General features: G+C 38.8%; 1 protein-coding gene across 1 annotated transcript in view; it reads right to left on the bottom strand.

Annotated features, from left to right (window-relative positions):
- Positions 1-9,486: 9,486 nt before the first annotated feature.
- Positions 9,487-18,488, bottom strand: part of LOC112729854 (protein FAR1-RELATED SEQUENCE 6-like) — a 34,310-nt gene continuing 25,308 nt past the window's right edge. Inside the window, exons 4-12 of the mRNA XM_025779996.1 lie at positions 12,264-12,323; positions 11,726-12,158; positions 11,413-11,596; positions 10,974-11,324; positions 10,869-10,881; positions 10,612-10,671; positions 10,189-10,531; positions 9,807-9,985; positions 9,487-9,600 (exon numbers count right to left, since the gene is read on the bottom strand). Coding sequence (XP_025635781.1) covers positions 9,487-9,600; positions 9,807-9,985; positions 10,189-10,531; positions 10,612-10,671; positions 10,869-10,881; positions 10,974-11,324; positions 11,413-11,596; positions 11,726-12,158; positions 12,264-12,323 — 1,737 coding nt within the window. The remainder of the gene's footprint in view (positions 9,601-9,806; positions 9,986-10,188; positions 10,532-10,611; positions 10,672-10,868; positions 10,882-10,973; positions 11,325-11,412; positions 11,597-11,725; positions 12,159-12,263; positions 12,324-18,488) is intronic.

Here is an 18,488-nt window from a genome sequence, read left to right as displayed (position 1 = left end):
GAAGGAATTTTGTGCTGAGAAATGCTCAAGTGATGAAGAATTTGGATATGTAAAACTAGGAGGTGAGGTTGGATAATTCAGAGGTGATGGCTCTTGATGAATGGGGTGTGAATAAGTGAAATCTCTTTGGTTTTGATCTTCCCAGCCACAACTTGAGTAGTGATCAAATTCACCAAAACATGGACCATTTTGTGGCTCTGGGAAGTACCCCGTTTCCTGTTCCTGATACTCCCACCCACCATGAGCATAATAACATGAATCATTCTGTGGTGGTGGAGAGTCTCTCATGAATTTTGATTGACCAAAAGATGATGGATACTCCTTTCTTTTTTGCAATGTGCTCAGTCTCAAACAATACTCATCCAAAGATAGTGGAAATTCCATAGTGAGGCAATATCACAAACAGCTAGTGGTTAGTATGCTAACAAGTGAATAAGCAAAGAAAACAAATTAAAATTTGCAGAAATTAGCAGTAATAAACTGAAACAAAAACTATTAACAAAAGAAAAGAAAAATTGCTCAATCTAGTTAACTTCCAATTGGAGAATTCTCAATCGAAAACCAATCCCCGGCAACGGCGCCATAAACTTGATGCGCATAAACTTGTTATGCTACGATTTAGGAAATTGCACGATCGGCAAAATTCCTTCCGGCAAGTGCACCGGTTATCGTCAAGTAAAAACTCACAATAGAGTGAGGTCGAATCCCACAAGGATTGGTTGAGTGAGCAATTCGGATTAGAAGTATGTTCTAGTTGAGCGGAATCAAGATTTAGATGAGAATTGCGGAATGTAAAATTGCATGAATTAAAGAGCGAGAAGCTAAATTGCTGAAATTAAAAGGGATGGGGGTGATTGCATGAATTTAATTGCAGAATGTAAAGAGAAAGTGGAAATCGGAGATGGGGAATTCATTGGGTTTTAGGAGATATTGAGATCTCCGAATCAAAACATGTTTATCTCTTCCTCAACCAATGCGTTCATTGAATTTTGCTTGGCAATCTTATATGATTGGATCCCAATCCCTTGGCTCACCAATTCTCTCTAAAAACAAACAAATTCCCAATCCCTTGGTTTAAATGTTTGTAAGAAGAGATGATGCTCGATCACTGATTATACCACACAGTTTTATGAACCACAATTTGGTAGGATTACATGTCACAATATCCATCCAAATCCCAATCCAATTCACTGTGAGAAAGCTTCTCTAGCATGAATCCTCCATTCCTTTCCCAAGGTTCCGAAGGATTCCAATTATGGATAGTCTCTTTCCCAAGACAACTAACCAATGGAATTAGATCGAGAAGCTTTCTAACAAAATTCAAGAGAAAAGATTGAAGAAGAAGAATAAACTATTATTGATTCATTGAATTACAATAGAGCTCCCTAACCCAATGAAAGGGGTTTAGTGAGTCATAGCTCTGAATTCAATTACAAAACTCAAGAAAATGATCCAAAGTTCCCCGATGCCCCCTCAGGGGCTGGATTCCCCTTTCCTCCGTCTCTCTCAAATGCAGAAACTAAGGCCTTTAAATAGGCTCCCTAAATTACAAAATGAAAATGAAATTCAAAGCAAATTACAATCAAATGAAAATAAACTATTCTAGATGATTCTTGTGGCCTTGATTTGGTGTTGTTGATGGGCCTTGCTTGCTTGAAGGGTAGAGTGACATAATTGATCCAAAAAGGATAATGATCCATTAAACTACACTCAAACGTTGCACCCCCCTTTCTTGAGTCGTCACTTTGTTCTCTTGTCAACCTTGCCAATTTGATGCCAAATATAGACTATTATACCTCGTTGGAAAGCTATGGATGTCGGCTTTCTAACGCAACTGGAAGCACCTCAATTGGATCTCTATAGCTCAAGTTATGGTTGATTGAAGGTGACAAGGTTGCTGGTTGGTTTGACAGCGTTTAAGCCAACGTTTAAGTCACTTAAACGTGCTCGAAAATGCCAATTTTGGGAGCTCAGTTGCATTGTCCACCCCATACTTCTATACATCGTTGGAAAGCTCTGGATGTCTACTTTCCAATGCAACTGTAAGCGCATCATTTGGAGTTCTACAACTCGAGTTATACTCCATGGAAGGTGAAGAGGTCAGCTGGCCTGATTGCATGTTGGTACTATGCTCTTCTATGCACATTACGGGGCTGTTTTCTCCCTCAATTTTTAGTATCCACCATGCATGCCATATATGCTTGGAAAGCTCTAGATGTCTTCTTTCCAATGCATTTTGAATCACCTCATTTGGAGTTTTGTAGCTCAAGTTATTTATGTTTGAAGAAGGCATGGTCAAGCTGTTCCATATAACACGTTTAAGCTCCAGTTTAAGCTTAAACTGGAGCTTAAACGCTGGCACTCCCTGGAGGCACAAGCTCGAGCACGTTTAAGCTTCAGTTTAAGGTTAAACTGAAGCTTAAACGTGGAAATGAGAAAGCAACCCTGGAGGAGAAAAATAGTCGAACACGTTTAAGCTCCAGTTTAAGGTTAAACTGGAGCTTAAACGTGGAATGCTCCTGGTGCCTTTCTTACTTCCACGTTTAACCTCCAGTTTAAGGTTAAACTGGAGGTTAAACGTGGAAATGCTCCCCTGGTGAGATTCTCACTTCTGGCGTTTAACCTCCAGTTTAAGGTTAAACTGGAGGTTAAACTTCAATTCCAGCATTATATGGCTTGGTAGTTTAAGTTCCAGTTTAAGCTTAAACTGGAACTTAAACTCCACATGTGATATTCAAGCTTCCTTTATTGATTTTGTTGCTTCCTTGCCTAGCCTCTTCTTCCCTGAAATCATCCAAACAATTGCATCAAAGTCTTGCAAAATTTCATGAGAAATCTTCCATTCATGGCAATTCAAGTAATATAACTAAAAACTCATGGAATTTGCATCAAAATCTTCATGTTGAATGATTTAAGACAAGCATGACTATTTGGCCCAAATGATTACTTAAGGCTCAAGAAAATGCATAAAACAACTAAAAATAAAAGAAAAAGGCTAGTGAAACTAGCCTAAGATGCCTTGGCATCAGTATCTCTATCCTAGTTTATATTTTAATTATCAATTCTCTATAACCATCTGAATCCACCTGACTGAGATTTACAAGGTGACCATAGCTTGCTTCAAGCCGACAATCTCTGTGGGATCGACCCTTACTCACGTAAGGTTTATTACTTGGACGACCCAGTGCACTTGCTGGTTAGTTGTGCAAAGTTGTGACAAAGTGTGATTCACATTTGAGAGCACCAAGTCTTTGGCGCCATTGTTGATGATCACAATTTCGTGCACCATCTACTAATTTTCTGTTAAAAGTACACCAACTTAACCTCAGAGGCGTGTTGTTCATCTTATCAATATTCTCTAATTTTGTTTTTTTTTTCGATTTAATTTGCTTAATGTGACTTTTTCATAGTAGCTTAATGTGTTTTGTGGTACATTTTATTGTGAAACACATAGAAACAAATTCAGTTGAGAATGAGTATATATGTTGAACAATGCATTGAGATCTATGTGTTTTTTATTAGATATTTGGTTCCTTCTTTTATTCCTCGAGCGACAACTAAAGTGGTAAAAATTTATTATATGATTGGTGTGGCATGTATTAACATTTTGCGTTTATAGAAATGTTTAAATGAGCTTTTTATTAGCAAATTGAATTTGTATTTTTTGGGTCTACATTTTTTTTTTGGAGTACACCTTTTTCTCAGATGTGTCTTGCAAATTTTAGCAACATTCACTGATATTTTTTTTTTCTCAGTTTAATTTGCTTAATGTGTGTATTGTTCATAGTAATGTGTCTTTTGGTGAATTTTCTTGTGATACATGGAGAAACAAATTCAGTTGAGAATGAGTGTATATTTTAAGCATACTTAGTCTTTTTGTATTGTGCAGAAAAAAATTTTTCCCTACTGAAATTGGGCATGTGATTATACAAATAGGTTAAATAATTGCTGTAATTTTTTTTAGTTACAAAATCCGTTGCGATCAACATGTGTTTCTGTACATATTTGGTTCCCTCATGATTCACTGAGCGACAAGAGCAATGGTGCACAATGATTTTACAATGGTTGTGGCTTCTTTTAACATTTAGCTGATTTTTTGACATATTTCTAGGAGCTTTTGTTAGCAAATTGAAATTATAATTGGTGTGTATAATAATTTGCCTTTGAGAGTGTTCGTTCTTTACATCAGATGTGTCTTGTTCATAAGATTAGTGTACGATGGTTATAAATAGGTTAAATAAATGCTTTTCTCATTATAAATTTTTGTAATTTTAGATTAGTTGACTTTGGATAACACAAGTGAAGTTTCTACTTGGAATCAATTTCTGCTATTTATGAAGAGACCAACTTATATACATGGGAAAGCCGGTAAAACCTCATCCACAATGTTGTGCTCTTGTTATAGTTCCTATTCAGTTGTTTCCTTCTGACAGTCCCGTGGTATGTTTTACAGAAATTACTAGAGACAAGATGCTCACCATATTACATAGCGGACTTGTTCAAAGAACTGGAAACCAATCAGGATCAAGCAAAGCTTGATGAGATAGAAGAAATTGGTTTTGGTTTCCTGAAGCTTGTTCCGAAGTGGCAAGTGAGGCAAGGCATAATGGTGATGTTGGCCAAAGCCTATGACACTGAAACGAGCACCCTCAAGCTAGAAAATGGGAACATCCGCATTATGCTGGAGCTCTTCCAGCGTCTTTTTGGTATCCCGCCCGGGGGTGAGTATACCTTTACCTATTACACACCACTGAATTGGTTAGTTTTGTTTCGGTCTTCATGTTCATTGCTATTATCTATGTATGACACTGCTCAACTTGCCCTATTTTATACATATCCATGTTGCAGTTGACGACTTCCCACCGTTCGACAAAAGCAATGCTGCTCATGTGTTAATTAAAACAAGGTATCACCGATTGAAAACTGTGCAGCTGAGGCATTTTGTCAGGCATTGTCCGATAGATACCGAAGATGACAGGATGGAGTTCAGGAGACACTTCATTCTACTGGTGCTGAAGATGTTTTTGTGCCCGACCGTGCAACATGTAATCTCCCCGTGGCACATCGACACAGTCCTTAATGTATCTGATCCGGCGAGATATCGTTGGCCATTGCATATTTTTAATTCTCTAGAACAGGAAATTAGGAAGTACCAACATAAGAAGAATAAATCCTGTGAGGGCTGCATGCTTGGGTTGCTGGTAATGTTGTTAATTTAAAATTCAATGTAATGTGACTAAGATGTGCATCCCTGAAACTAACTTCTTTATACAATATCTCCAGGTGTTGTACTTTCAGAAGCTAAAGCACGGTGAACTCGAAGGTTGTCAAGAACTTGAGCCGTGGCTTTCTGCATGGACTGCCAAGGAGCTTAGCGCTATGGCAGAAACTATTCAACCGGAGGTAATCAATTTATTGGTTATGTTTTAAAATAGTCAATTTTTAATTTGAAGCTTGTTTTATGATGCAATTCACTGCAAATGGATTTTTTGAATGCATGAATATCATGGCTTTGCATTTTATTATTAAGTAATGGAAGATGTCGCTAACGGGTGTGTCATTTATTATGTCCGTATTTTCGTGTTATCAAACATGATGCTGCTTTAGCTGTATGTGTCTTCTGACTAGTTAATGGCAAACAATAGGATTGTAGTGAACCTGGCTGGAATGAAGATAGGGGCGAGGAGGGTGCCATTATAGACAACACAAGTGACCCAAGCCCTAAACGAGAAGACGTGGACCATAGAAAAGTGAGTTAGGATTAACATTTACTAAGTATTTCTTTTTCGTGGTTAAACGTAGATCGAGTAAACTGTTAAGCCTATGTTTTAACTGTCATTTACGTTGAAGTTATGTTGTTGATGTGATTTCAGGAATCTTCTCGCCGGGATGGAGTTAGAGAGGTTTTGAAGCACCCGGATACACATGCAGTTGCGTCGGACGGTGATGACGATGACGACGAGCCAATTGCAAAGAGATTGCGTCGGAGATCTGAATCAGGGATGACACCTCAATCATGTATGAGGGCTGAGGATGCAGGCACGACTAATAAGACAAAGGAAAAAGAGAACCCTAAAGTGAGCAAGATGTTCCTTGTTAGAATTTGTTAGTTGCAGCTATGCAGTTTGGAACATGAGTAAGGGTTAAAGTTATGGTTAAACAGGTTACTTGTTGTGCCATTATTTAATAAACCTAAGTGAAATGCTCTGTCAGTTAGCATTGGGTTCTTTGTGTACTGTGAAAGCACTTTGAGGTGTTTGTGAACCACTTGTTTGATATTGTGGTTTCAGGGATCCACCATGAATGAGGGAGTTAGCAGCGCATCATTGCGCACAACCCATCATTCAGGGACTTTGGAAGCGGATGACGACGATGACCAGCCCATCGGCATCAGACTCCGCATCAAAACTCTTCAAATGAAAACACCTCAGCGTGGTAGGGTAGAAGGGAAAATCATCACAAGCATGCATTCAGAATCAACTAATCAACCAACTGAGACAGTTGCTCTTGAACCAAAAATACCATCAACAGAATTGGTTGAGTTTCCAGGGGTTGAGGAATATTCTACTGAATTTTTTGACAGGCAAGTTATTACTACATAACATTGTTTCTGGTAGTAGTATACAATTTTTTTAGCCTCCCAAACAATTTCTGAATGGTTGACCACCGCAATTTTTTTTAAATCCAAACAGGCATCCTGACATCTTATCTCAGCGGAATCTGGAGAGCGAAATTATATGGGCAAATATAGAAAAAGGCGTTTATGCCTCGAGACCCATTAGCATAGACCCGATCCAAGCAATCATTCCTAGAGGTTCCTCCTACCGCACTCTAAGTCCACATCGCCCCTCTTTCTCTCTTGGGATGACACAACTCTTAAATCACCCTCACATTCTCCTCTCCGACCTATTCATCTATTACTTCGGGATCGAAAAATCACCGAGCGGGAAGAACAACGAATCAGAGGATGGGTTATGAACACTTCTCTTGATGGCCACCAAACTTTGGCGTCATATGAGGGTAGACCACACCTAGTGCTATCAAGGGAGGACGTGTGCACACTGAGATCACGTGCATGGCTCAATAACAGTGTATGTAACGAAAAATCATGTTTCTCCAATTTGTTTGTTGCTTACGCGTTGTTGACATTGATGATTCTACAAGTTGGTTATGTAGGTTGTACAATGGATGTGTTGCTCATTCAATGATTTAGGTCTCAAAAGATTCACACGTGACTTTTATTGCGTGTGTCCGGGGATTCTGGTAAGGAAATATCCATATTAATAATTTATTTACAGTACAGTTTATGAATTTTTGATAATTTGTACTTGTACAGGAAATGGTATTGGTCCCAAAGAATCTGCAAAACTATCATGATGGACCGAATCCAATGTATGTCGGATTGGGTCAACACTTTGGTGCTGATACTAGATATTTCGACAAGGAAATCGCTTCAAATAGAAATTGGGTACGTATGTTTGCAGTGTAATAACTTACTATAATCATAGCACCATCACAAAAGATATTTATTTTTCTTTGTAAATGCAAGTAATATACCTAGTTACAATGGTTGGTTGTGCAGTGGTTTTTCCCTGTATGTATCACCTGTCACTGGTGGGTGTATACATTTGATGTCTCCGGAAAAAGGCTGTTCGTACTGGATAGCATGCACAGTAAACCTGATACAACACGGAGCAGGCTAGATTCATATGTGGTACCTAAATAGTCATCCCTATTAAGCTCTATTTAACCGTTCTTGTTGTATTCCTTTTAAGTTTAGTTGTTTGTATCTTAGGCGAGGATCATTGAAGACATTGCACAGGTGGCTATCCCAACTTATAGGCCCATACAAAAAGGGCTGCTTTGCACTTATGCCTCTGTGCCAATACAAGCAAATAGGTGATTCTTCCCTCCAAAATCTCGCAATGTATTAATTGTTTAGTTACATTGAGTTGTTCCACTAATAAAATTGCATTTTTTCTGTTCGCTTAGATTTGACTGTGGTGTGTATGCAATAAAATACATGGAGTACTGGAACGAAGGCAGGAAACTAGATGACTGGCAATATGTGAGCTCCCTAACCTATATACCTTATTACCATATTTTTCATACACAGGTCAATGTCTGTACCGACAAGCAGTTCTTTAATATTGATTTTTATATGTAGGACATCATCAACTTATACAGGTTGGAAATAATATTGGACATCATCCTATCTCACAAGAATATATCCATTGGAGCTGCCTTGAATGCCCTTGACAGCCGTGCTCGACCTCCTGTGCACCGCAACCAACCAAGGAACAAACGTATGGATGTTAGGACTCCATTCACAGCTCCTGATACAAAGAGCATACTTCGGCGGGCTGGAGAAAAGCCAAAGAAAAATTCCACCAGAAGGAGCTAAAATATGGGAATATGTAGGCTCCATATTAGGTCCTTGTTTACATGTGGAGGGAATATCCTCACATCCTATGCTATATTTTGTTGGGACTAGACAAATTACTTTTCCTACACAACGTGACTATTTCTTTTGGATTGTTAGGTTGTTTATGGGTAGTTGCACTTTAGACCTTGACAAACTTTGTTGGTTAATTCAACGATAATGCATGTATTGTTCATATAAATTGTCTTTTGCACCTTGGTTTGAGATAATTTTGTGCACAGGTTTGACAAGTTATGCATTTTTTAAGTATAATTGTTGCCAATGAATACACTTGTTTAGGTTTCTACATGTCTCTGGATGTCTCTACTTATCTTAGTCATGCATTGTTAGCCATATTTTGCATGCAGGTGACTGAAGACGGAACTGTGTTCTGATGGAGGTGTAACTTTTGCTTTATGTATCTATTTTAGTCGTGTATCGTTAGAGATGGCTTTCCATAGATGTGTCATCAAGTACAAGTGTCTTTTGCCAATGTTTAGGTTTGGATGCTGTTTAAATTCGTATGTGTCTTTTCTGGGGGGTGTTTTCTACTGTGACTTATTGCAGGTGGCTATAAATGGATGTGTCTTTTTCAAGAAGTGTCTTCTAGCAGTGACTTTTTACGAGGTGTCTTCATAGGGATGTGTCTTTTTTCAGGAAGTGTCTTCTAGATGTGAGTTTCTAGGAGATGTCTTCATAGGGATGTGTCTTCTACTAGATGTGTCTTTTGCGAGTGTGTCTTTCGTGTCTTCTGGGAGATGTGTCTTCTACGAGTATGACTTTCTATTAGCTATATTCATATGGATGTGTCTTCCGCGAGATGTGTCTTTCGTGTTTGTTCATCAATAACACATAACCTTCATTGGTACGCAAAATTCAAACTTAACAAACTTGTTAGGGGTTGACAATATTATTCAATGGATATAAACTCAATAAATAATGATATATCGTCGACTTAACAATGTTTATTTATTTAACAACCTGAATAATTTGGCAATGATAAGAGTAAAAAAGTTACTAATAATAAAAGAATATCTCCATACAAATCTATAATCAAAATTCTTCTAAGTAGGCCGAAATGAGTTTAACAACGACAAGAACCCGCCATGTTCCTGTGAATCATTCGTTCTCCCAGCAGAACCCCCCACTATATCTTGATTCACTGCTTGATCAACTTCCTAAAAATAACAAATATGCATAGACAAAAAATGAATAACAATTACAACTTTATCCGTCTGGTCATGTTATCAAGTGGTTCGAAACTAAGGAAAAAGGAAACACATACCAGCGGTGGATTCTTCTTCTTTCTTCACATAGATTTCTTAATTGAGGTGTCGAGTTAAGATCCAAGCCTCTTCATTCTCGGCCGACCCTTTGTTGAAACCTTTGAAGGACCTTGGATGTCAGATTCAACAAGAGCATGGTCGCATTGTGTGACCGTGCTATTTTGTGTAGTTGGAACACGCCTGGACACCAAGTTCGCACGATAATCAAGCAACTTTGACCTTAACTGATCAAAACCCGAATGTAACATGGCCGCTTCTTCTTCGTATGTCACAAAATCTTAGGCAACATTGTAGAAGTGTGAACACAGTCGTCTAAATAAGTTGTGGCTTTCGTCCAATCGCTTCTCGTCATGGCTGCTCTTGATGAAAGTGTGTTTTTCACTGTACATTCTTGCTCCATCGAGGGATAACTTAGCATGATGGTACTGTGTCTACTCCATAATAAAAAAAACACAGCAAGACAGTGGCAACAAATAATACCTCTTGATCCAAACATGTTGCATTCACACCGAACCTTGTGTGTCTTGGGGTCAAACTCGACATTGTACTTCCAAGACCTAGGCTCCCCATATAGTAGGTATTGCTCATTCACGGTCACCAGAAACAAATCATCCTCTTGAGTGACACCACGGACTAAACAATCCCCTCTTTTACTGAATTCATGTTGAACTTCCCTACACTTAGAGGTTGTGTACTCATGCTGGAATTGTCTTTCAATTGTAGAGCTCGATGAACATGGGACAACTCCTTTAGAGTCTGCAGCATCATCCACCAGTTCTTTTTGCTCTTTGTTCCCAAGCACATTGTCATACTCATGCACGAACTGAACCAGTCCACTTTTGCAATGCAGGTAACCACCGAAAAAGGCGTACATACTCTCACTCCGTTGGGTACTTCTCATACCAGTCCAAAATTCACCTTAAAAATATATTGGAACCCACATTTGACGATCGTCGTAAAGGTCTACAAAACCAAAACATACATATCAAAGCAAGAATCATATCATGAATAAATAGCTACATCACAGTACACAACTAAAGACTTAGTGAACCAACTATACATCGACGTTTTAAATAGAGATATTCCATAAAAGTATCCAAATAGGTTACCAATCATCCAATGACAACGGGGGCTGAAATCGAGTAAAGTAAAAACCGAACCAGCATAACATACCTACCATCCAAAAAGAACATAAGAGCATTATAAAGCACAAACCTGATAGCCATTTATTTTTGTCTAGGTTAAACTCATTAATGAATGCACACCAATCCTTCTCAAAAGACTCTTCAGAACGGGCATTCCAAACAGTGCCATGCATTTTAGCATTTATTTCTCTGTATTTAGCATATCCTCCGAGCTTATGTGGTATCTTCTTTATTATGTGCCATATGCACCATCGGTGTCTAGTATTTGGGAAGACATTCTTAATAGCGCCAAACATGGATTTGCACTGGTCCGTGATGATGGCCTGTGGGGGATTTCCCATGCAATTCAACCAGTTTTTAAAGACCCACTCAAAGCTAGGAATTTCCTCATTACCCAACAAAGCACATCCGAGTAGAGTGGACTTGTCGTGATGGTTGACACCAACGAAAGATGCAAACGGAAGTCCATGCCTGCAATAAAGACAGCCAAAAATTACTAAATCACAATATTGTAGGAAAAATGTAAACCCTTATAATGGATACAGAAACACAAACATACTTGTTTCTTCTGTACGTTGTATCAAACGATACCACATCTCCAAAATATTCATACAATGTCCTGCATCTTGCATCTACCCATAGCGGACTCTTAAACTTGTTAGTTTCGTCCACATCAACTGCATAGAAGAAATTCGGGTTTATATCTCTCATTCGCATGAAATAGCTAATCATTTCCTTCACATCTGCGTTTACATCAGTACAGCGCAAATTCCTTGTTATGTAGTTCCTAACATCCTTTTCTGAGTAACCCAACTTTGATGACCCACCAACCTCGTTCACCAGTGCGAGATAAGTCTTGTTAGGTTATATGCCAGCCTCATCATTGTTCTGAATCACACACTTGGCATGCATGGTCAGTTCCATGTACTCACTGTAATGCACTGCTTGCTCGGCAGAACACATGTGAGTGTGCTTCAATTCTAATTTGGACACCAGCCAATTATCATTCTGCCTATCAAGTATCACGTACATCCTTGCTTTGCACCCGGCTGTTGTTATTCTCTTTACTCGCGTTGCTGCATTCACTCGAGACTCCCGATAACCTTCATGACTGTAGTGTATCGATTGGTTAATAGGTACCTTTAATTCCTTTCTGGTCTTGTCAAAGTTTGTATTCCTAATCCTAGTCACAAACCCAACTTTCTTTGCATAATTAGAATAGAACTCTTGTGCCCGCTGCAACGAATCAAATCTCAATCCTACGTATGGGATTTCCCCCATTGGAATTCCAGTGTGATCCGGGAACTGAAAATCCATTCAAAAAAGGTATCATTCAACACAAACCACAGTAATCTAAACAATTTTCAATATGTCACTAATTTTGTGAGAAGAATAAAATATGTTTCACACCTTATTATTGCTTACCGTAGCATCATCCTTTTTTTGAATAGCGTCTTCAGATTCTTTCCCCTAAAATCGATAAAGAGGACATATCACCAAAGAAGATAAACATCGACCATTCGACAGTAATAAAAACTCTTCCAACAATTAGGTAACTTTTGATAATACCTACTAATGGACAACCCAAACTAAACTGGTAGAAAAAATAACTATCGATGATCATAACCATAAAAAAAAAGAAAAAAAAAACTCAAAGCTGGAAACATCATCTCCACATGGTGAACTAAAAAATAATAAAACATAATTCTTGCAACAAAGTGTATCCCTATTAATAACTTAAAATTTAAAACATTAAAAAAAAAGTTGCTGGAAGGCCTAATGATGACTGTGCATCATGTTATATTTTTCTATGCTTTTTCATATAAAAATCAATTCATAATGCTTAATTATGGGAGTGTTTTGGTGATTAAATTGAATATTACTTTGATTGCTTGAGTTAATGAATTTTGTAAGAAATGATAGAAAAAGAAGCAATAAAAGCACTAATATAGGAAGCACACTCCTAAGCTGGCAAAAGAGTTGGAAACAAACTCAAAGAGAAGCAAAGAGGATTTACAACCCTGACCTCTTCATACTCCAAAAAGAATAACTCAAGCTACAAAGTTTCAAATGAGGTGATCTCAGTGCCATTGGAAAGTAAACTTCCAGAGCCTTCCAACCATATATAACACTTTATAGTGGACACTGGATTTGGGGGTACAAATTGCTATTCGTTTAGCTTTACAATTTCAGCGTAAAACAAGTCCCTGCACTTCGCCAAACTGACCTCTTCACCTTCAAAAGAGCATAACTTGGGATAGAGAAGTCCAAATGACATGCTTCTAGCGGCGTTAGAAAGCTGAGATCCAGGTCTTTCGAATGATATATAATGGTCCATAGTGGGCTGATAAACCACTATTTTATAGTTTATCTTGTGTTTAATTGAGTGGTTTCACCAAATCTTCACCCACTTATTCATACTAATTGCATGATTTTACATTTTCCTTCCTAGTATTGTTTTATGGTTGAAAACTTGCTTCCCAAAGATCTTTTATTTATATATTTTAATTCTCCTTTATACCATTCGATGCTGTAATCCATGTGTTAAGTGTTTCAGACTTCATAAGGCAGGAATGGCTTAGAGAATGGAGAGGAAGCTTACAAAAATGGAAGGAACACAAGAAACTAAGGAGATGACCAGCGAGCACTGACGCGCGCGCATGGCTCACACGAACGCGCAGAATAGAGAATATCGCAGCGACACGAACGCGTGCCTGACGCGTACGCGTGGATAGGAGTCTGCACGAATGACGCGAACGCGTGAACGACGCGCTCACGTGACAAGGAAAATCGCTGAATGACGCGAACGCATGAACGACGCGTATGCGTGATCTGCGCGATCTGCATAATTAACAGAAAATGTTGGGGGCGATTTCGGGCCGCGTTTTAACCCAGTTTTTGGCCTAGAAACACAGAATAAAGCCAGGGAATGTGCAGAGACTCAAGATGCATCTGCAAGCATCAACACACGTTAAGATACATTCACATTAGGATAGTTTTTAGGTTTTCTCTACACTCATAGTTAATTAGTTTTATGCTTTTGGATATTGAAGAAGTCATTACCTCCGTTGAAGATATTATTCTAGTTTGTTTACTTTGTCCCTTACTCTTCCATATCCTTATTTACTTTATTTAAAAGTTACAATTGGATTATTTTCATGAATTGTTAGTGCAGAGAATTACTTTTCCTTTTAATTAATTTTAAATCCTTATTTTGTTTAATTTCATTATGTCTTCTTATATTTTTATGAGCGTTATATTCATGTCAATGGAGTAGATTCCATACTTGACATGGGGGTTGATTAAAAGGAGACACCTGAGTTGGAAGGCTTACATGTTGATTAATCTGTACGTTGTTGGCTAGTTCTGTATTTACTAACGCTAGACCTTCCTAAGGGAGAGGACTAGGATTTGCGAATAAGGGTTAGCTTAATCACTTGACTTTTCTTTATTTAGTAAGGGTTAACTAAGTGAAAACAACAACCTTTTTAATACTACACCTAAGAGATCCCAACAAGGATAGAACTTCCAGTTAATCATTCCCCCAGTCAAGGCTTTTTATTTAGAATATCAATAATTATTCTTAGTTTATTTTTATTGCTTCAATTTACAATTATTTGATTGCTCATTATTCAACTCTCAAAACTCTCAGAAAATTCCTAATTAATAAAATAGCATACTTTCTTGCAACTCATTGGGAGACGACCTGGGATTCATACTCCCAGTATTTTTATTATTCTAACATTTTTGTGACACCTTTCTAAATTGGTGAGGCGGATCTTAGCTGGTTAAGAGCTATACGTGCAACGCTGTTCTCTTATTTCAAAACCTCTTAATTGGCCTAGCTTCTACCACGCACCAGTTTTTGGCGCCGTTGCCGGGGAGTTGCAATTGTGTGCAAAATTATTAATTAGTGTACATATTTTTATTTTATTTGCATATTTTATTTTTATTTTATTACCATGAGCTATATGTTTCTTTCATTGAATGATGCGTTCGTTGCCTGATCCGAGCTTAGCCGCGTTTGATCCTGAAATTGAAAGAACTATTTCACGTATTAGGCGAGCTCGACGCAGGTTAGCCTCTGAGGGTGGTGAAGTGATTGTTATCGATTCACCAGTCTCATCTAAGGGCAAATCTGAACTGCCATCTGAAAGCGAAACAAGCTCATTTACTACTAATTCATTTGATTCACGTGCAGATAGAATGGCAGAACCTAGGAGGATTACTCTCCAGGAAGCTGGAGCCCCAGATTTTACAATGCAGCCGTATCAAGTGCATCATCCAACTCTGGCTGCAGATTTTGAATTGAAGACTGCACTAGTCAACTTAATGCCCAAGTTTCATGGCTTACTTGCTCAGGAGCCCATTAAGCACCTCAGGGATTTTCAGACAGCCTGTTCTACTGTTAGGCGTCAGGGTGCGAATGAAACTTCTATTCTATTAATAGCCTTCCCGTTTTCTCTTGAGGGAAAGGCAAGGGAGTGGTACTACTCCCAACCTGAAGCGACTGTTACCAACTGGAATACACTCAGGAGAGAATTTCTAGAAAAATACTTTCCAGCTGAAGTTACAGACAGACTAAGGAAAGAGATCTCCTGCATTGTTCAAGGTGAATCAGAGACTCTTTATGAGTACTAGGAGCGTTTTAAGAATCTTCTAGACGCATGCCCCCACCACATGATTGACAGACTAGTGTTAATCAGCTATTTCACTCAGGGCATGAAGCCTAGGAATAAAACTACACTAGATGGTGCTAGTAATGGTTCTCTAAAGAAGTACAAGACCGCAGATGAAGCATGGCAACTGATCAGGGACTTAGCTGAATCCACCAGGAATCACAGGCACAGGAGCACCCATTCAAAAGTTGTTACAGAAGTTTCCTCTAGCATTGAGACTACTGCTCTTACATAGAGTATATGTGAGATGACCAACCTACTGAAGCAATTACAGTTAAATCAACAACAACAAGCTCAGCCTTCCCCACCGCAGCAAAGCCAACAGTTAGTACCCCAAAGAGTACGCAGAACATGTGCTTACTATAGTCATTATACTGATGAATGCCCGCAGCTCCAACAAGAAGATAACACTGTGGTAGCTACTCATAACTTCTATGACCGCCCAAATCAAGGATACAATCAATAAGGCGGCAACTACAACCAAGGTGGGAACTATAACCAAGGATGGCAAGACAACTCCAACCAAGGTTGGAGGAAAAATTCCAACCATGGCTGGAGGGACAACTATAATAGAGGAGGCAGAGACAACAATGAAAACCAGAGGTGGAATAACAACAACAGACAGCAGAATCAGAACCAACCTTACAGAGCTCCTTACTTAAGACAATCACAAGGACCCCAGCAAAACCAACAACAAGTACCACAAATCACCTATCCCACTTCCTCATCAAACGACGAGATGCTTCATTCTCTTGCACAAGGAAAACAAGACATGCAAACTACACTGAACTCTACTCTAAATGGTCTGAATGCCACTTTACAAGCTCTCACCGCCCGGATAGATTCATTACCTACTTCCACAAACCAACCTTTAAACTCTAGTGGAATTCCTTCTCAACCCTTACCTAACCCCAAGGGTGGCATCAATGCTATCACTTTGAGGTCCAGAACCATACTGCCAGAGAGAAATCAGGAGGAGCCAAGCCTAATAAAACACGCCTCAGCTGAGGATGTGATAGAAGTAGAAGATGCTGAAATGGAAGATGCTGAAGAGGAAGATAAAGTACAAGACAAGGTTGAGGAAGAAGCAGCTCAACAAAAGAATGAAGCACCAATGGATACTGAAGAAGCAAGTGGCGCCATTCCTATCCCATTTCCACACCTTGCAAGGAAGTCCAGAGAGCAGATGAAACTTGATCCCAAAATGGTAGAAATTTTTAAAAAGGTTGATGTTATTCAGCAAGTACCTAAATATGCAAAGTTTCTGAAGGATTTATGCATTCATAAGGATAAAATTAATGAATTAGAAACTATTCCTTTAGGTAGCTCTATATCTGCTTTAATGGGAAGTATACCTGAAAAATGTAGTGATCCAGGTCCATGCATGGTTAACTGTACCATTGGAGGTGTAATATTTTTTGATTGCATGTGTGACTTAAGAGCATGTGTTAGTATAATGCCATTGTCTATATATGATACCTTAAGGCTCCCTCCCTTAAAAAGGTCGGCAGCTTGTTTTGTGCTAGCAGATAAAAGCATTATTACAGTAGTTGGAATTGCTGAAGATGTATTAGTGAGCATTAAGGGGCTCACCTTTCCCATTGACTTCTATATCCTGGAAATGCCCCCTAACGACTCAGGAAGACCATCATCAATCCTGCTTGGAAGACCATTCCTGAAGACTTCAAAGTTCAAGCTGGATGCATTCTTAGGAACTTACTCCTTTGAGATAGATGGCAGAACAGTAAAATTCAGTTTAAATGAAGCTATGAAGCACCCTCCGGAAGATCATTCTATCTTCCAGTGCGACATCATTGATGAAACTGTATCTGAAGTTCACCAAAAAGAGTTAGAAGAAAAGCACATGGAGCAAGGTCCAAGTGTGGGGACACCCTCTGAACATAATAACGACACTGTACCGTTACCACTAGCCCCGGATGATCCAGAACCTAGCCATGAGCAGAAATTAGAATTAAAGCCCCTTCCTCCACACCTCAAGTATGCTTACCTTAAGGATAATCAGAAGTTTCCAGTCATCATTGCAAGAGAACTCACTTCTCAACAAGAAGAACAACTGCTCAGTGTGCTGAGAAAACATAAGAAAGCAATTGGATGGAACTTGGCGGATATAGTAGGCATCAGTCCTCAAGTCTGTGAGCACAGAATATATTTAGAAGAGGAAGCGAAACCCGTCCGTCAACCCCAAAGAAGATTGAATCCAACCATCTTAGAAGTTGTCAAGAAAGAAGTAACCAGGCTACTTGAGGAAGATATCATTTACCCCATCTCAGACATTGAATGGGTTAGTCCAGTACAAGTAGTGCCCAAGAAGTCTGGAGTCACAACAATAAAGAATGAGCATGGAGAACTCCTGACAACTAGAGTGCAGAATTCATGGAGGGTTTGCATTGACTATAGGCGTCTCAACCAAGCTACTCGCAAGGATCATTATCCCTTGCCATTTATTGATCAGATGCTCAATCGCCTGTCAGGTTTTTACAGGACATTCATTAAGGATTTCAGTAAGGTAGCATTACCTTTATCCAGACTACTGCAGAAAGATATTGAATTTGAGTTCAGTGAAGATTGCATGAAAGCGTTTGATAAGCTAAAGATCGCCCTGACTCAAACTCAAATTGTGAGAGGACCAGACTGGAGCCAGCAATTTGAAATTATGTGTGATGCTTCCAACCATGCAGTAGGAGCAGCACTGGCCCAACGCGAAGGTAAGGATCCTTTCGTAATTGCCTATGCATCTAAAACATCAGATGCTACTCAATCTAATTATACTACTACTGAAAAAGAGCTCCTTGATATTGTTTTTGCTCTGGATAAATTCCGAGCCTATTTACTTGGTACTAAAGTAGTAGTGTACTTGATGAGCGGATAATTTATACGCTTTTTGGCATTGTTTTTACATAGTTTTCAGTATGATTTGGTTAGTTTTTAGTATATT

The sequence above is a fragment of the Arachis hypogaea genome, chromosome 12 (genome assembly GCF_003086295.3).
Source record: "Arachis hypogaea cultivar Tifrunner chromosome 12, arahy.Tifrunner.gnm2.J5K5, whole genome shotgun sequence".
Classification (NCBI taxonomy): Eukaryota; Viridiplantae; Streptophyta; class Magnoliopsida; order Fabales; family Fabaceae; genus Arachis; species Arachis hypogaea.
Note: the sequence above shows the minus strand (reverse complement) of the source record. Positions and strands in the feature narration are given on the sequence as shown.